Source organism: Myotis lucifugus, unplaced genomic scaffold (assembly GCF_000147115.1).
Source record: "Myotis lucifugus unplaced genomic scaffold, Myoluc2.0 scaffold_225, whole genome shotgun sequence".
In the NCBI taxonomy this organism is placed as follows: Eukaryota; Metazoa; Chordata; class Mammalia; order Chiroptera; family Vespertilionidae; genus Myotis; species Myotis lucifugus.
The window spans coordinates 1,193,701-1,217,391 of record NW_005871273.1 but is presented as its reverse complement, the minus strand read 5'-3'; the positions used below and the strand labels follow the sequence as shown (position 1 = coordinate 1,217,391).

The following is a 23,691-nucleotide window of genomic DNA, read 5'->3' as shown; positions in this document are numbered from 1 at the left end:
CACTTCTTTGCATTCTGATCAGAGTGACCATGTGTACCAACCATCGGCAACTCAGTTCATTCTTAGAGCAAAATATTGGCTTTCCTATACCTCGATTGATATATGTGCTGTTTCATATCATTTGTAATCTCATATGCTATTAAAATAGCAAAGAGGTTATAGATAAGAATGCCTGATAGGTGCTTGAATCCCTCACCGTATTTAGTAGAAGATAGTAGTTTAGAAGTTGGTCTGGGGGACAAATGTTTGGGTTCGAATCCTGGCTGCATTGCTACCAGCTGTGTAGCTGTGGACACATTTTCTTTGTGACTCAATGTCATCATCTAAAAAAATGGGGGTAATTGTCCCCCATCATAGGAATGAATGAGGAAAATGCGTGTAAAATAGGGACTCTCTTGCCGGGCACCTAGCAAAGGCTCAATAAATATCAACTAGACTTGTCAATGTGTTACTGCTGCCACATGTGCGGGTGCTTAGTAAAAATTGGGGCATGTACAGATTTATTGCAGTTTAGGGTAAGGGCATTTACAAACGTTAGTGTCTCTGCCTATCTGGGTAGGAACGAAAGAGGATGGAAAGAGGATGGTCTTCATTGTCAATCTGGAGGGAGAGGGGTGGTGGTAAGAGCAAGCCATCTTTCCTTCTGCCCTGGGTTGCTAATGCCCCTGCCACAGCCATTCTGAAGCATTGCCCTGCACATGGCTCTATGCTGGACACGGCACAAAAAGACTAGTAGGGAGATAAAAACTTCGTTCCCTGGGATCTTACAAAATCAAGAACATTTTGATGGACATGTGACACAGTGGCAGGGGAAAAGTCCATTAACATAAAACACCTTTAAAATGGAAAGAAGCCTTCGACACTATTTTAATTGTCTAATTTTACAGATGGGAGGCCAAAGTTGACAGGCGTCAAACGACATGCCCACAGTCCCCAGGTTTGTGGGGGATGAGACGGGGATCCAGGTCTCCAGACCCCAGTGCTCCCTCTGCTCAGGGTCCCTGGGCCGCACACCTGCAGGGGCCACACCCATGCAAAACACAGGTAGATGGCGCTTCTGAGAAGTGGGCAATGCAGTACCATTTCCGTACTCTTCTCAATATAAACAGCAGACATACGTACTTTTGTGTTATGTAAAGAATATATACACTAAAGTTATAATGGGGTTGCAAGGAAATATAATAATTAGCTGTGGAGATCTGGAAGAAATGATTCAAAAATGTGTGTCGAGGCGTTGTGATGGCATGAATTTGTCCCAGTCACCAGGGACGATTCTGGGAGGGGTTTTTTTCCAGAATTTCTGTTCCCATCATGTAACGTGCTTCCCATAGGGAGGAATTAGAAATTTGAATCATTAACTGCTAAGGCCTTAGAGTTAGAAGGTCTCTCAAGAAGTCAGTACAGCCCTAGCCAGTTTGGCTCAGTGATAGAGCATCGGCCTGAGGACTGAAGGGTCCCAGGTTGTGGGCTTGATCCCCAGTACGGGGCATGCAGGAGGCAGCCTATCAATGGTTCTCTCTCATCATTGATGTTTCTCTCTCTCCCTTCCTCTCTGAAATCAATAAAAAAAAAATTTTAAAAACAAGTCAGTACACCCATTCGATTGTTTCTGTCTGATTTTTATTCTCCCCCCATCACCAAAGAGATGAATGTCTGCAACTGAGGACATTTTATAACCACACACACAGTCTATTCTCAGAAAGTCCTCCCGCATGTCTAACTTCAATCTCTCTTGCTGCAGTTTAAACCGCAGCACTGCTATTATTCCTTTCAGTGAATGCAGATGAACCGAGGCATGTCGAATAAACTCATCCCTTGTTCTCATTTGGAGAAGGTTTTTCTGTATTCAGACTGCAGTCCTTTTCAAATCTCAGAAGCCTTATTCCTTTACATGGTGTCATATACACATGGATGACTTTAGGAAATAAATTAAGTGAATGAAAAATAGGATAATACCGAACCAAGGGCGACGGGAGAAGAAAATAAACTGTTTTATTATTTTCAAAGCAACTAAGTAGAAGGTTGATTGGGAAAAGAGACGAGAGAGGGGGGAGAAAAAACACACACCCTGTCATTGAATGATATTTTTATCAGAGAAGAAAATAGGTACCAAGAAATGAGATTTGACTTCTCTTTGCAAGTTTCACTGAGCATGAAAATGTCCCTTTAAATTTTCCCGTAAGCCGTTGCTGGCTGTGGGATTTTTCCAGTGCAAAGGGAATCTGAGTTCAGGAGGCCAAAGAACGCCAGAAGGAAAGGGATTTTTTGATGCTGGGGGCTCTGAGACTGTCAGTTTAAAAAATGAAAGTAATATAGGAGGGCCAAAGTGGCATTTATCATTCCATCTCTCCAGGCTCCTGTCTCTTTAATCAGCTAGCCTGATTTGCCCAGTAAATGATTCCTGAGTGTGTGTGTGTGTGTGTGTGTGTGTGTGTGCCCGCGCGCGGGTGTTGTAGCTCTGTCAATCCTTGGATTAGAACCAATGATTGCAGCTTGTAGGAGGGCTGTCCAGGGCCAGATTGTACGATGTGTCTCGGTGCCAGAGTATGAGTAGAGATAATTACTGAGAAGTCACACTCTCTCACACCCTCGGCTGGCTTTCTTGTTGTGTCCTTCAGCAACACAGTGGATTTACATCTCCTTCCAGGAGCTGGAGAGCGACGCAATCTGTCAGGAAAGAGAGGAAGAAAAAACCGAACCTGACAAAAAAGAAGAAAAAGAAGAAGAAGAAGAAAAAAAAAGGCATGAAAACCATCCAGGCAAAAATGCACAATTCTATCTCTTGGGCAATCTTCACGGGGCTGGCTGCTCTGTTTCTCTTTCAAGGTAAGCGCTTGCTATTGATTTGCCTACAGTAGACCCGGGGATGGTACCGGAGTGCTTTATGCCATTCGCAGACTCCCCAGTCGGCTCTGCTGCGCGGTTTGCAGGTGGAGGAGAGAGCGTTTAAACAGCATGGCTGGGACTTCATCCTCCCTACCAGGCTGTGAGACTATTGATTCGATTCTGGCTGCTACTGGAATGGGGGGTGTATATGCATAAGTAAAAGGTGTCTGGCTCCTGTTTAGGTACGAGGCTGTGTGCTGCTCTCCCCGGCTTTATGTACATTCTTGCACACACACGCACACACGACAGAGCACACGCAGAAGCAGGGGCAGGCGGCGGGGGGGCGGGGGGGGTTTGACAGATTCCGAGGGCAGCAGGGTCGCTAATGTGTTGCTTATGTTACTGGGAAGAAATGACAAGAGGAAACTTTAAAATATCTGCCAGTAAACTTGCAAAGCTTCCGAAAGGAGGCGAGGAGAAGGCAGGCTAGAAATAATCAGGTAACTGCATCCTGCACGACTCTGGCCAGAGATCCAGCTTGAAGGGATGGATCAGTTTGCAGCCGCGGGGAACAACTGCATTAGTTTTGAATGTGTTTGGGGGTGTGTTTGTGGCGGAGGGGGGGTGGGGGAGGGGGAGAGACAAGGAGCAGCCGAGAAGCAGTGGGAACAGGCACACATTGCACGGGGCTCTGAAATTCGGAACAGCTTTCCTAAGTTGAAGGGAGAGAGGCAGTAAGAGGCGAATGCTAATTTTCTGTTTATTATTGGTCTGGAAGCCAAGCTAGGGGCTGCAGCTGAGGGCCGGGCTTGCTCCTGGGCCAAGTGCGTGCTCTGATCTTGACGGTGGTGCTGTGTTGGGTGCCTTTGGAATCGGCTTCAGTCCTGGGTCCATTTGCTGCACCGACTGGCCCCACACTCTGTCCCAGCTCTTCCGTTCCAGCAGCGGCCCTATCCGCTCACCTGCTTCTCCCACCCATCCTGCCCTTGGGCGGGGGGTGGTCTGACTTGCCTTTTTCATATTAAAGACAGCTGAACTCATAGGGATTGAGACGGGCAGAGAAACTTTCCCTGGGTGGTCCAGCTGGCAGAAGCTCTGACCTAGACAGCTGTGGTCCCAGAGGAAAGTTTGGTCCTTCAGGGTAGAGAAGGATGGGGAGTCCCACCCACCTCTGCTCTTCTCTTACTGCAATATGGGGTTCTCACGGTCTCCACTGAATCCCCACCTCTAGTCCTGACCCTTCTCTGAGGGTAGGCTTTGGGGACTGCTGCTGTCCCCTCGACATAGGTTTCAGGGGCTACCATGGGGACCCACGCGAGGTGGACAGAGGGACCAGGCTGGGGAGAATCGAATGTGCATATACACTTGGCTGGGGCTCAAGGAGGAAGGCAGGGGGCCTGGAGGGCTCTGAGTCAGATGGCAAGGAAGTCACAGTGGTGGGTCTTGCCGGGACAGCCTCGATGGCGCCTGCCGCTCCAGCCTCGGGACCTCTCTCCTCTCCCTTGGAGACGTCGGTGGGGGGAGAGTGAGGAGCTAACTTGGAGGCATCCTTGAATGACTCCTCTTATGTAACATGGAGCTGCGACAGCGTGTGTGTGAGTGTATGTGTGTGTGTGTGTGTGAGAGCTTCTGTGTGTGCAGGGGTATGTGTGCACCCGGCCTGTTCTGGGTGCAAGGACTCACCCAGTGAGATCAGAACCCCAGCCCTGGCTGTGGGGATGCAGTGATTTCAGGGCCAGGCTCTCCCAGGGAAATGGCTCCGGTGGTGCTAACCACAGAGATGAGGAAGGGAAGCGCCGGTCCGAGTCCTGGGTGACTTCCCACTTGTCCTGAGATCTGTGTCTTTTCTATCTGTAACATCAAACCCGAGACCACAGCCAAACTTCCACTGTCGTCAGCCCCACTGGCTGCATGCCAGGAGCCCCAGGGCCAAAACGGAATTTACATATAAATTAGCATACGTGATTATTTTTTCATCAGAAATAAATGCGGGGAAGCATAATATTTGCTCAGACTTTGAATCATCCGTGAATACATGAGTGAGAAGTGCTGGTGCCCCATTCCCCAGGGTGAAGTCTGGTTTTGTGATCTCGCTCCCATCTTGGGGTGGGGATGGAGGCGACAGGGGCGCTTCCGACCTCCTCGCAGGCTCCCAAATCCCGAATTTCCTAAGGAAAGTAATGGCCTTATCGGTGCTGCCCACCTCAGAGCCAGCGCTACACAGGCTTCAGTCTGTCATATAGAACCAGGCTGCCCACAGTTAAGGCAGAGGGACCCCCGAAGACCCCCACACCACATGCCAGTCGGACCAGCAAAGGTGGCGGCTGTTTTCTCGTTCAGGGATGGGAGCGGGAACCTGCCAGCTCTCTCTTATCAAACTTGCAGAATTACTGAGGCAGCCCAGGTCTTGGCTGCAATAATCCACCCCTATTGCATTGACCCAGTGGGACTAGTTAGAATGCAGCACACATTCCAAGGCAATTTTTTCTCCTCCTCTGTTTTTGTTTTAAGCTGGCTCTTTCTGGAGCTGCTACTTGGGGTGGTTTGCCTTCTGGAAAAGGTGTGTGCGGGCCAATGGCAGCTTATGGACCCCTGTCTGACCTGCGCCCACCCCTCCAACCAGCAAGCATGATCAACAGGGGAGGAGGCTTCTGAGGGAAGGAGGGGTGATTAGTGATGGCCAGGAGGGAGTGAGGGAGGAAGGGGTGATTAGCACCCTGGGGCTCTGGCCCTAGGGCAGCCTGGTTGATGCACCAGAGCTCCTCTCCCTGGGAACAGGAGGGGGACCCCGGATTGGGCGCTGTCCCTTGCAGCACACCGCCCACCTCCCGCCACCCAGAGGCTCTGAAAGAATGGCTGGTTGTACTGCAGCTTTTCTCTTTCTAGAAACCCAACCATTTCTCTTTCGAAGGATTGCTGCTCTTTTTAACACCTTCCGGCGAGCCTGGCTAGATTCCTGTCTTACCTTTCTCATTTTCCCTCATTTCCTCCCGTTCCACATCCGCTTCTCTGCCCACTTGAGCCATGCGCAGGGCAGAGATGGGAAGGGAGACGGGGCTGAATTCACACTCTCCTTCACTCAGCGCCCACGGCATGGAGTCCGCTCGGCTGGGCAGCCCGGCCAAGTTCCTGCCACTCACAGCCAACGTTCGGGTGCCAGCAGCAGCCTGCGCTGGGCAATGCTGCTGAGATGGGAGGGAAGCAGTTGAGACCATAACAATGTTGACTGGCAAAGTGAAAAATCAGTTTGGGATGATGGGATCCTGGCCTTTGTGTTGGTATTGTGAGCACTTGGGAGCATGGCCACAAATAAAGTGAAGAAATAAATTGTAACAAAGGCAGGGGGAGAGGGACAGAAGCTTACAGAGTGGATCCCAGCTGCTGTGCTCGGAGCTGCCCGGTCGGGGCAGGTTATAGGCAAGCTGACCCCAGCACAGAGAAGGCCATGCCCCTCCATCCTCCTCCTCAGGCGGCCGGTGAGCCTGGTCCAGGCTGCGGAGATGCCAGCAGGGAGCAGCAGGCCTGGCTGCACAGAGGCCATTCTTGGGATTGCAGCTCTGGTCACCAGGTGCAAAGCCGAGTCCTCGTGCTGGTCCTTCCTTTATGGCACTTTTATTTATTTTTAAATATGTTTTTATTGACTTTTAGAGAGAGAGAAATGAGAGGGAGAGAGATAGAAACAGCATTGAAAGAGGAACATGATCAATCGGCTGTCTCCTGCATACCCCCTACTGGGGATGGAGCCTGAAACCCGGGCATGTACCCGGACTGGGAATCGAGCCGGTGACCTCTTGGTTCCTGGGTTGACGCTCAACTGCTGAGCCACACCAGCTGGGCCTTTTTGGCACCTTTAAAGCCAAACAGAAGCGCAAAGTGTTAGCTTCCACTCCTAACCCTGACTTCTGTTGGTTCTCAGTAGGCCCCTCCAGCGGTGCCTGTATGTAGGCGTGCTGACCATGTCGTTGGGGGTCGTGGTTCCCTGCTTGCGGTGCTTGGCTCCAGGCTGTCCTCTAGCACTTCCCGGCGCCCTGTCCTCTGCGCACATGCAGTCGGCAGCCCTGAGACACGCTAGCCCCAGCTGATGGTCACGAGCGGGCTGCAGGAGCCACTGCTGGCTTCAGCCACAGTTTGCCCCTCGGGTGGAAATGAGCTCCCTTGACATCCTAAGAAGTGACAGCACTTCTAAACCAACACGGGGTGCGGGCACGTGGGGAAACACGTGCTGGGGAAGAGGCACACGGCTCTTGGCTGTCTGCTCGTGGTGACGACACTTTGGATGGGACTGTGTCCTCTGGGATTTGACTCCGTTCCAGGTTTTCCGTTCGGAGCTAAAGGCCTGCTCTCTAGCCCACCAACTAGAATGCTGGAAATGCCAAAACAAAACAAAAAACACATAGCTTTATATAACCTCTGCAGGCTCTTCAAGCAGTCCAATCCACACGCCGGCCAGATCCTAGGCCCAGGCCTGGAGCCCAGCTGGGGGGGGCGCACCTGGCACACCCGGAGCTCAGGAGCTCGCTATGTCTTCTTGTAGGGGAAACGTCGCCTCCCTGTGTGAGCCTGTCTCCCCACCCTGCCTGCCAAGGCTGGGGACCACGTCCCCCTGGGTGTTATCAGGGACTCATTAATGCCTGTAACACTCCAAACATGTGGTGCTAAGTGGAACTCCATGCTGAGACGGGTTGTATTTATGCCGTTTACTTCCTTTCTGCTCTGTTGGCTTGTTACATGTTTACTTTATGTCTATAGTCATTTGAAATTCAATAAAACAAATTAAAGAGAAAAAATGAAAACATGCAAAAATAAGGTAATCAAGGGCATGCAGGCTGGATGGGGCTGGGCTGGGCCATTGCAGCCGTCCTGACCTCGGGAGCGAGTGCCTCCCTGACCTTCCCTTTCATTAGAGAGCGGGCTGGGGAAGACCAGAGGGGCTTCGGAAGAAGCAGCAGGGAGCGTGCCTCCCATCCATTTGCAGAGGGAGACACCATGCTGGCAGGGTGAATGGCAGACAGGAGGAGCATGGGGAGGGCGGAGGATGGAGCTGGGAGTCGGAGAGGGAAGACAACCAGCTCTAAACTGGATTGGAAAAGAGAGGACTCTGTCCTTTGCTTTGACTATGATGTTGTTCAGTAACCCCTGAGAGCTTTCTGTTTTACTTGCTATGTTTTTATTTATGCAACCTTCTGGATTAAGCCTGCTCTTGTGATCACTGCTTAAACTTAAAAGAGCTTAAACTTAAAAGATAGATGTGTTGATCCACATCACCGTTCATTTGCCCTCCCCACTTCTCCCCCATTTCCTCTCCCCATTCCTCCCTCCCTCCCTCCCTCCCTCCCTCTCTCTGCCCTCTCTCCCCCCCTTTTCTTTCCTCCCATGCCCCCTCCGCCCCCCTGCCACTCCCCACACACACCTTTTTTCTTCTTTTCATTTTTCCTTCTCCTCTATGGGAAAAATAATTGATCAGCTGACAGATCTAGGTCAAGCTGGCAGGGGTTGCTCTGCTTCCCGCAGCTTGCCCAGGAGAAGGAGGGGACAGTCTGTCTTTCCAGTTCACAAGGAGCCCAGATGACAGGGTGCAGTAGGAGGGAGGGGAGACCAGCGAACCGGTGGGCAAGCTGAGCCATCCCCCAATAAGGGAGCTGGGGTCCTACTGGCGACAGAGTCCTCAGCCATTGGTTCTTCCCCACAGGAATTCTCCATGTCCAATTTGCCCTTGCCTCTCTCCTGCTTTTTGCTCACCTTCTATGCCAATCTTGTTCCAATTTTCCTCATTCTTTTTTTTTTTTTAACTTTCCCCTCCTTTGCTCTTCTGCTTTTCTCCTCCTTCCAAAGCCACAGCAGGTCACAGGCTCTCCCCCGTGTAAGTCATATTAGAGAAACGGCCTTTTGTTTGGTTGCAAGAAGAAACACAGCCGCCCTGCCAGAAAGCTCTGTAAGTCATTTGCAAACTGCAACACACACCAACAGAGATTCACATTTTCATGGCAGAGAAGAGAGTATTTCAAGAGAGACTGTCAAGCCTAAGAAATCAAATATTGGAAAACACATTCTTCAGCTTTGTTACGAAGGACACCTTAGGTAACGAAATTTGATTTTTTTTTCTTTCTTCTCTAAGAGTATCGCCTTTTACAATAATAGACCGATCAAAAGACGGGCTGGTTTTGCCTTCGCTTGCTCATTCAACCTCACTTTCTAGAGGTGCTTCATTTGTTTTGTCTTGGTTGTGCCACGAATTCTAACCCCCAGACTCTGTGTAAGTGTTCATTTGTTCATGGGTTCAATCACCCAGCAAGTGTTTATTGAGCAACTCCTATGTTCCATGTATTATTTTAGGTGCTGGGAATACCGCAGTGACTAGAACCAACTGAAGGATGAGACCAAAGACAGAGTACCTGCTCCCAGATTTGGCTTGACTTACCACCCTTTGTAATACATCTGGCAGCCCCACAGGAATGCCAGAAGCAGGGGAAGGCTCAGGGACCCAGCCTCTTGTTTTTTGTGCAAATGATAATGGGTGGCATGAAAGCAACTGCCCCTTGATCCGTGTTTGTAGGTCGGGAGCCGTGGGGGAGGATGCACGGCTCTAGCCCCACCTTAGTGAACAATAGGGTGTCTCCACCAAGAAGGGGCTCATGGATGTCAGATGCACCTTCCGTTAGTATGTGGATGGTGGAAGTTGGTTGGCTTTGTCACCATGGCCTCTTGTTCTTCAAGTTACTGGTTGATTCTTGGCACCATTGACACCCTGTCTGTTGGCCTGTCCACTTCCTTGTGACCTGCCTTCTGCACAGAACTAGAGGGCGAAGGATGCAAGAGGAGAACACATATGAGACTGGGCAAGGATTTGCCTCAGGTTGCTAGTCTGGATGAGGGAAATGAAGTTCAGGGAACTTCTCTGAGGGTTCATACTTTGGGGTTGATTTAAGATGACATCCTTTTGAGAACCTTTTTTTTTTAAACTACCCACTCATATAACTTAATTGAGAGTTCCTAGAATAATAAGCTCATCACTTATTTGTTCTCCTTTGGTGCTCTGCTGTGGTTGGGACATATGTCTTTCAATTCATCAACGTGTGTTTTCAGCTCTATGTACCCAAAGGGAACATGGCTTCTCTTATGCTCGCACTGGGCACTGTAGCCAACCCTGAATGGTTAGGACGATCGCTCACCTGACTGCCTCCACCTGCATTTCTGGAATGGTGGAGGTGATTGTTCTTAACTTTTCTCATGTAGAACAACCTTTCTCACGGGTCTGTGATTCTTCCCAGTGAAGCAGCCTAGAGTAATTCTCTATCTTTGACCCCATCTCAGAAGATGGTAAGTCTTGGGAGGTAGATACAAGGTGTATTTATAATACTTTCCTTCTCCAAGCCAGTGGTTCTTAAACGTGACGTACCATAGAGTCACCTGAAGAGCTTTATAAAAATGCCAATGTCTGGACTCCACTTCAGACCAGTTAAATCAGAATCTCCTCCTGATGGGGCCCCGCACTGATATTTGTAAGAACTCTCTAAGGGGTTCTAATCTGTGGCCAGGTTTGAAAACCGGACCTCGAAAGTCAACTGAAAATGTTCTCTGAGCTTGAGTAGGAACCGCAGTTGCCACGACTCTAAAATAAAGCAGGAGGTCTAAAAGATTTTCAAGTTTCATTTCAACTTCAGCATCTTGCAATCCTGCGAATAGCCTTTTTGAGTACAGTACTTGAAAGGTAGCGGTGCTACAAGAAAACATCCAGCAGCGGTTTCCGCTTGCAGGAAGCTAAGAATATAAACTTCCTCACAGATTGGCTACCGAAGTCAGAATGTGTGAGTGTGTGTGCACTACAAATGCTGCAGGCCGCATCCTGTAGACTATGTCCCGTATCCATACATTCATCTATATCTTTATATGGTCGGCATTCTTAGGATGGGCGAAAGGGTTAACTAGTCACTGCATTTCAGGTACCAGGAATCAGGAATGATACTGACTTTTAATTGATCAATCCTGTAATAGAGATTTCAGAGCCATTTGAACGTGGGTCAAGAATGAATGTGTTAGCCCGGCGGGTGTGCCTCAGTGGTTGAGCATCTACCTATGAACCAGGAGGTCTCGGTTAAATTCCCAGTCAGGGCACATGCCTGGGTGTTTGGGTCTTGATCCCCAGTAGGGGGCATGCGGGAGGCAGCCAATCAATGACTCTCCTTATCATTGATGTTTTTATCTCCCTCTCCCTTCCTCTCTGAAATCAATATATACGTATATACAGAAGGAATGTGTTAGAGCTGGATTTAGAGAGTGCTAAGCAAGCTCCATTCCTATGAAGATGGTCACTGCCTTCATTTCCCTCCCCAGGAATCAGTTATCCAGTCCAGAGTTCCCATTGCTCTCCTCATTCCCAGCAAAGCCTCAGGCCCAGAATCTCAGTGGTAATGGTGCAGCTAGTGTGTTAGGCAGGAGTCCTGCTGGCTCCACCTTCCAAGCCAGGTCCTTTCCTGCAGGGCATGCAGGCATGGACACTCCTCCATTTGGGTAGAGTCAGCAGGGCTAGGGGCACACGCGGAACGGAGCTACCGTGCAGATGTGTGCCCAGGGCCCTGGCTGGGTACCTCACAAAGTGTTCACACTGCTGTGTCAGCCAACCCCAGAGTCCTAACCAGCTCAAGCCCAGAGGAACTCTCAAGATGATTTATTCTAGTCCCTTTCTTTGAGCTCTGACACCTCAAAAATGCAGCCGCAGTGGTCCCCCAGCTTCCATCTCCGATAAGGGCAGACTTACATCACTCTAGATCAGTGGTTCTCAACCTTCCTAATGCCGCGACCCTTTAATACAGTTCCTCATGTTGTGGTGACCCCCCAATTTCATTGTCACAAATTGAACATAGTTAAAGCATAGTGATTAATCACAAAAACAATATGTAATTATATATGTGTTTTCCGATGGTCTTAGGCGACCCCTGTGTAAGGGTGGTTCGACCCCCAAAGGGGTCGCGACCCACAGGTTGAGAACCGCTGCTCTAGATAGTCTATTGTATCTGACCCTTCAGGAAGACAGGAAGCAAAGGGAAACAAAGGAGAATCTGTCTGGAAAGAAATTACAAAAGTGAGTGTAATCTTGCTGGGCTCAAATGCTGGCTCTGTCACTTCCTAGTTTGAAACCCTTAGCAATTTAATCAGCCTCTGTGTGATTCACTTACCTCTTTTATGAAATGGAGATAACTGGGATTTACTTTAAGGCTGTTATGAGGATTAAATAAGTTACTGCAGATAAAGTGCTTGGAACATTGCCTGGCACATAGTAAGCCCTCAATAAATATTACCTAATAGCGTTATGATTGCTACTACGAATCATTTTTCTTCAACACGACTTTTCCTCAAACATTTGAAAACACGACTCCCTCCCTCTCTCCCTCAAAGCTCCTCTTCACTAGGTTAAATATCCCAGGTTTTTCTCCCGTTTTCTCTAGAATCATCATAGAAAGGGTGCCGATTGCCCTTTTCTAGAGTTATTATGGGTACTCTGCTTCCTTCTTCAAGAATTCTTCTCCCCCTTGCTCTGAGCAGCCCGAAGTATTACAGAAGATGGCCTCTCCCAATTTTAAGTCAAAACAGGATCAAGTCTCAGCTCTCTGAAAAGGTGTGGGGAGACCCCAAGGTCTTGCCAACCTCTCTCCTAACCCCATGCTCTCCTGGTTCCATGGACTCCTGGGCATCCTCTGCCGCCCTCTCCTCAAGACACAGGCGCTCCCTGCTCCCTCTGCTGAGAGCTACCCTTGCCGGCCTGGCAAATACAGGAAATCAGTACAAAATGCCGGGTTCAGCATCCTTTTGAAGCCCCTTATCTCTTCTTTGATGACTTCCTTGCTCTTGTATTCACTTTATATTCACCACCCATTTGTGTAGTCACCTGCTGACACGTCTATCTCCCCTGCCAGACTGTGAGCTTCTGGAGGTCAGGAAGGTCAGGAATTGCGTTATTTATCTTTACATTCCTAGCACACCCAGCACAGTCCTTGGCACAATGTGGCAGTCGGTGTTTATTGGTGGAAAGAAAGAAGGGAGGGAGAGAAAGAGAGAAACCTGAGATTCCGTTAGGTTTCCAAGAGCCCTATAATGCTGCTCACGTACAGTGAACTGTTATTAATTCCACCCTTTCTGATCCTATACCTGTGCTGTTTTACTACGTACACAACAACCTGACTTCAGAACTTACCTTCTCTGAGATCACCTTATTAGAGTCCACTCCCATCTTCTTTCTGACAGGGTCGTTTTTGGACCCGGAACCTGTAATCCCATATATTAGTACCCCACCTGGCTATAATCAATAATAAGCCATATGTTCTAGGCGCCTAGGTAATGGTGGATGAGCTCAGTATTTCTGGCTAAACTTACCCAAGAAGAGAAAATAGTCACTCTAGTGGTCAACAGATCAGATGAGTAAGAACTTACATTGGCATCAGAGGGAGCAACAGGGGCAAGGGAAGGTTGGGTCTAAGTACAGAGGACAGTGGACTGGATGGATTTTTGTAGTTGGAGAAGATGGAGTGGTCAAGTTTTTCTTATCTGCTATTCAAATCGACTCTTTCTCCTTCTTCCACAAAACTTTCCACTAGGTCACCTGACTCTTCCCCTACAGTCAGAAGGAAACTTGGCCCAGGCTTAGCAAAGATTAATTGATAGCTATTTTTTCTCACTGCGATTGGTGATGCACAGACATACTAGTTGGAGAAACAATTTCGCTAATTCTGAAAACAAAGAATTAACTGTTTTATGTTTCTCCTTTTTCCTTAAAACTTCTTAATAGAAGGATCTAAACGCCTTCTCACCATTTTTTTTACTACTTTCTTGCACTTTGGAAAGCCAAATAAATTTAATCACCAAATCAAAAAGCTCTTTTTACAGACTCGTAGAGTTTTGAGATACCTTGGAATTTTCCCAGTCTTCCACCCAAGGCCACACACTTGCACCTGAATGTTGGTCACTAATTCCTGTTCAACAATTTCAGAGCCTTTCAGTGAGCAGGCACTACCGGGTGGTGGTCCCCATTTCTGGTTGTCAGAATTACCTGTGGAGACTGTGATAAGCAGATGCCTAGGTCCCGACTCACAAAATTTCTCAGTAACTAGGTCAGAATAACCACAGATGATTGTATCGCGCAGATACAGCTGAGAACAACGGTTGTTAGCACCCCTTTACATAGCCGATAAACTGTGAGGAAACGCTATTCTCACAGGCATTTATGATGCCTCCTCAATGCCAGTTCTATCCTCTTTCTTTATAAACAGTGCTATAAATGTGTTCAGGGCAGCAATGTGCCCATTCCAAATGACTGTCTCCTACATCCCCTCATGGCTGGGTATGGCCATGCAACGTAGTTCAGGTTAATAGAATGTAAGCGCACATTCACTGGGTGGGGTTTTGAGAATTGTAGTCAGGAAATCTGTGCTATTGGAAACCTACTCTTCCCCTCTCTTCTTGACTGAGAGACTGGCATACTCCCTGGAGTTCTAGGAGCTAACTTGCAAACAGGAGGACAAACAACACACTTCAAGAATGGCAAAGAAAAGGAAGCTTTTAGGGTGAACCAAATGGACTTGATAAATTAAAAATAGTAGAGTATAGCCTGGCCAAGTGGCTCAGTTGATTGGAGTGTTATCCTGTATCCTGTACACCAAAAAGGTTGTGGGTTCAATTCCCAGTCAGGGCACATACCTAGGTTGCTGATTCAATCCCCAGTCTGGGCACGTACAGAAGGCAACTGAGTGATGTTTCTCACACTGAGCTCTCTCTCTTGCTCTCTCTCTCTTTCACTCTCGCTTTCTTCTCTCTCTCCCCCTTCCTTCCTCTCTCTCTAAAAATCAATGAATATATCCTCAGGTGAGGATTAAAAAAATAGTTGAGTATTGATACTTTGATATGACTCAACAATAGAAGGACCTCAGGTTCAAGATGACATAGCAGTTGGAGCAGCTCTGGAATACATATTTCCATACTTATTATCACTTATGAAAAAAATCCCTATTTAATTAGGTTTCTATTACTTGCAGCTTAATATAATTCTAATAAGTCTACATGGAGCAAAAATTTGCCTCTTCCTAACTTCTACCAATTAGTGCAACTCAAAACACGAGTAATATTACGTGATCCACTTGCTAAGAGATGATTATCATGGACCCTATTTATTTTATCTTGACGTTCGTAGTTTCTTCTCCTGGATATCATAGGTACAACTTCTAGACCACTAATCATCCTGATCATTATCTTCTGAACAGGCTCCAGTTTAATAATGATCCACTAAAAGGCATTACCAGACAGACGCTTCCCGAAGCAGTCTGATGGGCAAAGTGGGGAGTGGACTATTACACACCATATTTTGGACTTTATAGTTTTATAGGTCTAGTCTATTATCTTTTTTTTTCAAGATATACCACACTATTGGCTCACATTGATGTTGTACTCATTCCTTTTGACAAAAATGCTTTTATACAAGACTTTTCCTATCCCTGCTTACAGTAAATTTTTTAAAAATTTTTTTAAGTGTTTGAACTTTCTCTGTACCTTGGGCCCATTATTTAAATCAATTGAAATTATTTTTGTATTCTGATGAGCTGTCACCATTAGCTTTGTGTCATCGCCAACTGATAAAGAAATATCATCCCCGCATCATCAAGGTGAATGATAAAAAAAAAGCAACATAATAGATCCAAGGGCATGGCCAAGCTCTTACTTGCACTTATATTTCATCCACTTCGAAATGATTTATTCAGACCGTACTGTATACTAACCATAAACAACAAGACATAGTTCTTATACTCAGTGAAGTCGACAATTTAATACAACATGGTAAGTGCTGGGGTAGAAACAAGTCATATTTGCTATGGCAGCTTCTAGAAGATTTTTCAGGTCAGGGAAATCTTCTAGAACAGCGGTTCTCAACCTGTGGGTCGAGACACCTTTGGGGGCGAATGACCCTTTCACAGGGGTCGGCCTAAGACCATCAGAAAGTACATATATAATTACATATTGTTTTTGTGATTAACCACTATGCTTTAATTATGTTCAATTTGTAACAATGAAATTGGGGGTCACCACAACATGAAGGAACTGTATTAAAGGGTTGCGGCATTAGGAAGGTTGAGAACCAGTGTTCTAGAAGGAAAAGATGTTAAAATCAAGACACAAAGGTGACTGGATTGAATCAGGAAGGAGGAAAAATTAGTGTTACAATGGAGGAAACTGCATAGTCCAACACCTTGGGGCAGGAGAGCATGGTAGGAATTTAGGAATCCAATACCCATTCTGGCTAGATTGGGTGCATTTGTGTGGTTTGGGGGTCTCAAAGGGAAGAGAAGAAGTTGTAGGTAAAAAGACAAGAGATGTAGGTAGAGGTGTAGGCAGAGGTTAGAACTTGAATGGCTTGCAGGTCTTATTAAAAATGTTATACTGGCCGAAACCGGTTTGGCTCAGTGGATAGAGCGTCGGCCTGTGGACTGAAAGGTTCCAGGTTTGATTCCAGTCAAGGGCATGTACCTGGGTTGCGGGCATATCCCCAGTAGGAGATGTGCAGGAGGCAGCTGATCGATGTTTCTCTCTCATCGATGTTTCTAACTCTCTGTCTCTCTCCCTTCCTCTCTGTAAAAAATCAATAAAATATATATTTAAAAAAAATGTTATACTGAAGAAAGGGAAATGTTTTAAAGGGTTGTAAGCCAGATAGTAATATGATCATATTTGCAGTTTTAATTGTCAGATAGCATGCTTTGGGTTAGTTAAAAATGTTAAAATCTCACTCTAGTTACAGTGTGGGAAATGAATGTAAAGAAGCCAAGAATAGAGGCAAGGAGCCTCCTGGAGGACATTGCAGCCAATCAGGCTTGAGGTAACCAGGTGAGAGCTGCAGAGATGAAGAGATATGGGAGTATTAGAGAGCTTGAGAGGTAAAGAGTATGACTTGGAGATGAGGAGGGAAGAGGGTAACAAGTGACAAAGGGAGATGAAAGAGGACTTCTAGTTCTCGGTAAATGGCACCCAGGTGTGTTTGAGAGAGATTGTGGTGAATGCGATCTGGGGCATTATGGATTTGAAGGTGACAGCTAGACAAGAAGCTCTTGCATATGAAGTTGGCTGGATGAGGTTGGATCTGGACCTGTGGAGGGATGTCTGAACTTGAACAAAGATGGTCTTCAACAGATACCGTTACTTACCCATGAAGGGACTAGAGAGTATATTAAGAGAAATGAGCGCAGGCCGCTAGTATTTAAAGATTGGAAAGAGACGAAAATTTGGAAAGACCATTGGCAAAAATCGGCTAAAAACATATGAGAAAAAGCAGGAGAGCATGATGCCATGCAGATCAAGGGCTTTGTCCGTGGAAGGCAGAAGCATTAGCAGCATCAAATGCTGCTGGGTGGCCCTAGCCTGTTTGGCTCAGTGGATAGAATGTCAGCCTGAGGACCAAAGGGTCCTGGGTTTGATTCTGAGTTGCAAGCTCCACTCTGCCTGGGCCAAGTCTTGGCTCATACCAGGTCTGGGCTCCTGCAGGAGGCAACCAATCGATGCATCTCTCTCACATCAATATTTCTCTCTGTCTTTCCCTCGCTCTTCCACTCTCTCTAAAAATCAATGGAAAAATATTCTCGGGTGAGGATTGAAAAACAAAAACAAAATGCTGCTGGGGGATCAAGTAAGATTATACTTAGCGACAAGACTATCTCTGCCCCCTTGGGAGAACAGTTTTGTGGGTGGAGTCATAGCATTGGGGGGAGGGGAGAGAGGAGGGTAGACGTAGGGTGGGGTAAGGATATAAAACATTTAGATAATTATTTCAATTTTTAATTTTTGTAAAGGGAGACAGTAGAAAGACAAAGGGGGGGGGGTTGCAGTTGGAGAGACTGTTGTTGCATTTTAGATAGGAAATAACTCTTTAAATGCTCCTGGGCGGCAGCTAATAAAGCAGAAGCATGACAGGAAGACATAGGACAGTGGTCCTCAACCTTCCTAATGCCACCACCCTTTAATACAGTTCCTCATGTTGTGGTGACCCCCAATTTCATTGTTACAAATTGAACATAATTAAAGCATAGTGATTAATCACAAAAACAATATGTAATTATCTATGTGTTTTCCAATGGTCTTAGGCAACCCCTGTGAAAGGGTGGTTCAACCCCCAAAGGGGTCGAGACCCACAGGTTGAGAACCGCTGACATAGGAGATGACTGGCCAAGGGAGGTTCCTCAGGCAATGTGAGAGCCTGAGGGGAGAGGAGGAGTCATGATTCTTGAGCACAGGTAGAAAATGACTCTGGAAGAGAAGTAGAAAGACCAAGACCAATTCCATTACTAGTTAAATAAGGAAGAAAGAACATCATTGAGAATATCCATTATGACTGGATTCAGCTGCAAATGACAAAAACTACACAACAAAAGAGGTTTAAATAAGATAGACAGTTATCTTTCTGGTTAAAATAATACTCTGCTTTGTTCATGGCCGATATGGTGGCCCCAGACCCTGGGACCCAGGTCTTTCTGTGGTTTGGGTCTGTTGTAGTGGCCTTGATTCTGTGGTCTAAGATGACAATATCTGTGTGCCAGGCAGGGGGATGCAAGAGGAGAGCAGGAAGAAGGGGCAGAATGCACAGGTGTCCTGTCTCCTAAGGAAGGTTCCTTCCTGAGAGCCCTCACGTGGCACTCTTACGTCACATCCCGTCTGCCAGAGCGGGGTCACATTGCCACATTTCAATGCCAGGGAAGGGGGAGGTGTTATCCACTTTGGCTGAGCACCTGCCCAGACAAATTTAGGGGCCTATCACCATGGAAGAAAGGGAGGATGAATATTAAGAGACCCCGTGAGGAGGATGGAGAAGGTCTGTCCATAGGCCCAGAGGACGCACATATGGTTAAGGTATCTACTTTGGGGCATCTAACCATTGGTTTTCAACATCTACAGACATTAAGGAAATGCAGATCAAAACCATAATGAGATACCACTTTACATCAATTAGGATGATTATTATTTTAAATATGTGTATATATCATATGTTGGCAAGAATGTGGGGAAAGTGAATTGGAACATTTGTACATTGCTTCTGGGAATGTAAGTGGTGTAACCACTGTGGGAAATAGTTTAGTGGTTTTGCAATAAGTAACACAAAGAATTACTAGATGATCCCATAATTACTAGTATACTTCTAGGTATATACCCTTAAAATTTGAAAGGAGACTCAACAGATATTTGTACACCAATGTTCCTAGCAACATTATTCACAATAGCCAAAAGGTAAAGCAACCCATGTATCCAATGAATGAACAAAATGTGGTCTATACATACAATCAAACATTAATCACCTTCATGAAATTCTGATACATGCTATAACATGATTGAATCTTGAAAACATTACGCTAAGTGAAATAAGTTAGACACAAAAGGCCAAATAGTGTATGCTTCCACTTATTTGGTGTCCCAAGAATAGGTAAATTCAAGAGACAGAATGTAGAGGACTTACCAGGGGCTGCGGGGAGCAAGAATGGGGAGTGATAATTTAATGGATGCAGAGTTTTTGCTTGGGATGATGAAAGTTGTAGAGATGGATAGTGATGATAGTTGCACAACAGTGTGGATGTGCTTAATGCCACTGCGTGGAATGCCAGTGTACAGTAACTGCTGCATTACCGACAGGAACTCCCCTGGGAGGCAGTAATCAGGCACATGGCAACAGGTTGTCTGTTTAATGAGAGATCAAGGGGATTTGCAGTTAATCCAAATATAACAGAGTTTTGGAGAGATGCTAAAATTGGTTAGATGGTAAATTAATGTATGTATATTACCGCAATAAAAAAAAATTAAAATTAAAAAGAGATAGAGACAATTAGCTGTCCTTGTTGTGGCATGGATTCAGGTAAAAGTTTAAGCTTGGTGGCAGGAAGTTGAAGGAGTTTGAATTTGATGGCTTTTGTTTTCCCTCTGAGCATAATTCAAGGAAGGTGTGTGTTTGCACACTTGTGTGTACAGGTTTATATGTGTGTCCACAACTCTATAGACTAGCTTTTCAGAAAGCAGGAAAGAACTGAAAAAGGTACTCGTATAAGGAGCAAAAGAGCTGACTCGTACATCAGAAAGTGTCCACGCAGCATTAATCACTTCTCTCCTCGTGGCATTCTTTTTTCTCTGGACTTTTAAGATACAATATGATCTACCCCTGCCTGATTTTTCCATCTCTTTTTCTGGTTCCGGCCCTACCATTTAGAGAAGATAGCAGGTCATGCCCTGAGCATGCTCAAAGCTCATCTCCAACTCCTTTCTTAAGTCAACTCCCAAAGGAATGACAAAGATAGTTTTACAGCTTACACAGGGTATTTATAGCAAATGTATTTGTTGATCCCTACAACAATCAGAATGTTCTTTTCTCAGCCCAGTTCTATGATTAACTCAAGCTTTTTGGATTTAGTGTTTCGGTTTTTTTTTCCCTCCCTGAAGCCTTCATTTTTTCTCATCTATAAAATGGGGTATTTAATCTTCCTTGGAATGTAGTTTCCTGTTTAATTGAATTATGTTTGTGAAACTGTGACTCGATATATATCGAAGCAGCAAAAGCCAACCATCCTGCATGGTATTGTGATCAGCGTGGATATTAGTGATGCACCTCCCCATTGGGGGCATCTTGGGCTCCTCCCCTCCCTCTCATCCTCCTGCTACACTCACTCACCAACTTGGTTCAGTTCTGCCTGTGAATGCTCCCCGGGGTCTGCTCCTCCTCTCCTGCCTTTGCCACGGTCTCATTTGAGGTTAAATCACTGCTTGCTGGATTAAGGCTGCCTCTTCATAGGTCTGCTACTGCCAGCTTCCATATTGCCAATCATTAATGATCTTGCTAAACAACCCCCACCTTTTGTCACCTTAGCCTTCTACTTAAAACCTTCACTAGTTTTCAGGATAAAGCCCGAGTTCCTTACCTCGGCACACAGAACGTCCTTCCCTCTCTTGCCCAGCCTCTCTCCTGCTCTGTCTCTCAGCATCCTCCTCATGTTGCCTCTCTAATCCTGGACACTGGCCCTGAACACGGACTCCAGCACTGATGCCCTCCACAGCACAGTGCCTTTGCACATGCTCTGTCTGCTGGTAACACCCTTCCCACGGGATCAGCACAGTGCAACACTGTACACACGTGTTTTCATGTTGAGGGGACGGCATAAATAAGGCCAGGCAAGAATAAAAAAGGCTAAGAAAGTAGACAAGTGTTTTGAGACCTACTCTAACTCCCCATCTCTCTACCCAGCCTTCATATGGATCCCTCCCAGCCATTTCCCTGTTTCATCTGCATTAGGGAGAGAGGAAGGGGTCTGTGCCACATAACGTGGTTAGAGTCGTGGCTGTCCAGGTGTGGCCACTGAACCAGAAAGCGTGGACTCTCCTGACATGCAGCTGCCTGCCTTTCAAGAAGCCCTTCAGGCGCTGGCCAGTGTGCTCAGTGGTTAGAGTGTCAGCCCCCTGAACCAAAGGGTCTTGGGTTCAATTCCCAGTTAAGGGCACGGACCTGGGTTGCAAGTTTGATCCCTGGCCTTGGTTGGGGCACCTGCAGAGGCAACCAATTGACGTGCCTCTCTCACATCAATGTTTCTCTCTCTCCCTCCCTCCCTCTCTTCCACACTCTTTCTAAGAAAAAAGGCAATGGGAAAAATTCCTCATGAGAAGATTAACAAAACAAAACAAAGCAAAACAAAAAGATGCCCTTCAGGTGATTGACACTACATTCTGAGAACCAGGACTTATACTAAAACCTTGTTTGTTATTTATCTTAAATTTAAACTTAACTGGGCCATTTTTGTTTTATTCTCTTTTTATCTGGAACCTGACTTTTGTTCATAATGTTAGGTCTCTAAGGGCAATAGTCTGATCAGAATCAGGTGTCTGAAAGGTAGAAGTAAGTTTGAATAGCTTTTTGTTTGTTTGTTTTAATTTTTTTTTTTTTACTCTTTCTTGGGGAAGTATATGATTTGGCAGGGCAGAAACTGAATGGCTGCTCTTTCTGGCTGATAGGATTATTTGTGAAATCTGCATTTGGAAGAGAGAGAGGAGATGGTGGTGGAAAGTGGCCCAATGCCAGAAAGTTCCTCCCCTCAGTTGAAATAACTGGCATGGAACAGACTGACATACCTGGATGTGGGATTGGGGGGTGAGAAGAATGTATGTGCTTACATGCAGAGCCCATGAACACTAGCAATAGGGTAGTAAAGACCTGGGGAGCAGTAGGTAGGAGCTGGGAGGAGGGGGTGGGGAAAAGAAGGGGATCATGAGAGATATCTGTAATACCATCAACAATAAAAAATATATTTAAAAAAATAAAGAATTAACTGAGCACCTACTATGGCCCAGACACTGAAAGTGCATGCCCGGTGAGAGAGATGTGGAGCAAGCTTCTTGGAGATGGAGTTCCTCCCTCGGGGCTCTGGCTCTGGGGTAGGGCTCTCATAGCCACCTCCTTCCCTGTCCTTGGTGACATGTTGCCCCCTCAGAGGGTGGGACTGTGGGGCAGCGACTAGAGAAGGAATGGCAGGCTTCTTAACAAAATGCAGCGGAGGGAGCGGCTTGGTGACAGGACATTTTGCTGGTGCCCAGAATACCTGCCCAGCCTCGGGAAGCAGCAGCCGGGCATCAGGAGACACACACACGTCAGGATTCCTCAGTGGCCTCCGTGTCAGGGTGTCTGCGAGCCGGTCCACTTCCCACTGTGCCTCCAGACCTGCAGCGAGCATGCCATCCACCAAGGCTTCCAGAGCCCCAGGAATCACTCCTAAAACTAGTCCCTTTCCCCCTCCCGACTCACATGTGTTTCTATAAATGACTGGAAAAGCAGTTTTCGGCTTATTTCTGAAGCTTAAAGGCGTCCCGAGAAGCCCTTTATTGAAAAATCAGAACCCGAAAAGCAACCTTGTAGACAATGAATTAGCAGCTCAACGCCTGCCTGCGTGGCATGCCAGGGTACAGTAACTGCTGCATTACAAACAGGAACTCCCCTGGGACGCAGTAATCAAACACGTGGCAACAGGTTGTCTGTTTCAACCCAGAGTGAGCGATCAAAGGAGATTTGCAGTTAATCCAGCTATAACAGAAGTATTGGCGCGAAGGCCAGGGAGGGAGGACTAGAATGGCGAGGGGGACCCAGGCTCTCTGACCTGGAGCTCCACGTGCAGCCCAGAGAACTTTTTGGAGCAGCAGCCAAGTTGATCCATCTGAGCAGGGGAGGCACCAACTATGCAGAGGGGAAACTGAGGCTTGGTTTCCCATGGATGCAAACCAGATTAACCACAGCACTCGCCTCACTGAGCCAGAATGTACAATTTGGCAGCGAATTAACTAACGTTTAGTGATTTGCTTCAAAATTCTGAGTCTGTACTGGTTGGAGGGGGGTAGGAGGTGGGGGGGTGAGGGCTGGTGGGGAAGCACTGGCTGTATCTGGAGGCGCTGGTCGGATGGTGGACTTTCAGGGGACAGTTCAGTTGTGTGTCAACCTCAGTGGTGAAAGTGTGCTCCCAAGACCAGCAGCATCCGCCTAACCTGGAACTTGTCAGAAATGTAGATGCTAAAGCCCCACCCCCAGAGCTACAGACTCCCAGCAACTCTAAAGTGAGGCAGGCAGTCTGAGTTTAAGAAGCCCTAGGCCGCAGTGGTCGGCAAACTGCGGCTTGCGAGCCACATGCGGCTCTTTGGCCCCCTGAGCGTGGCTCTTCCACAAAATACTGACTTCTGCGCATGGGCCACGAAGTTTCAATTGCACTGTACGTGAGCGCCCGCATGTGCTATTTTGTGGAATAGCCACACTCCAGGGGTCAAAGAGCCGCACGCCCGGCAAATAATAAAAATGTCGTATAGTAATAAAATATATATGATATTAGA

At 46.9% G+C, this 23,691-nt stretch overlaps 1 protein-coding gene across 3 annotated transcripts in view; it reads left to right on the top strand.

Annotated features, from left to right (window-relative positions):
- Nucleotides 1-2,402: 2,402 nt before the first annotated feature.
- NTM (neurotrimin) overlaps nucleotides 2,403-23,691 on the top strand; it is an 846,452-nt gene continuing 825,163 nt past the window's right edge. For all 3 annotated transcript variants that reach the window (XM_006098235.3, XM_014463876.2, XM_023761994.1), the window contains exon 1: nucleotides 2,403-2,826. In XM_006098235.3, the coding sequence (XP_006098297.1) occupies nucleotides 2,745-2,826 (82 nt within the window). In that variant the 5' untranslated portion in view covers nucleotides 2,403-2,744. The remainder of the gene's footprint in view (nucleotides 2,827-23,691) is intronic.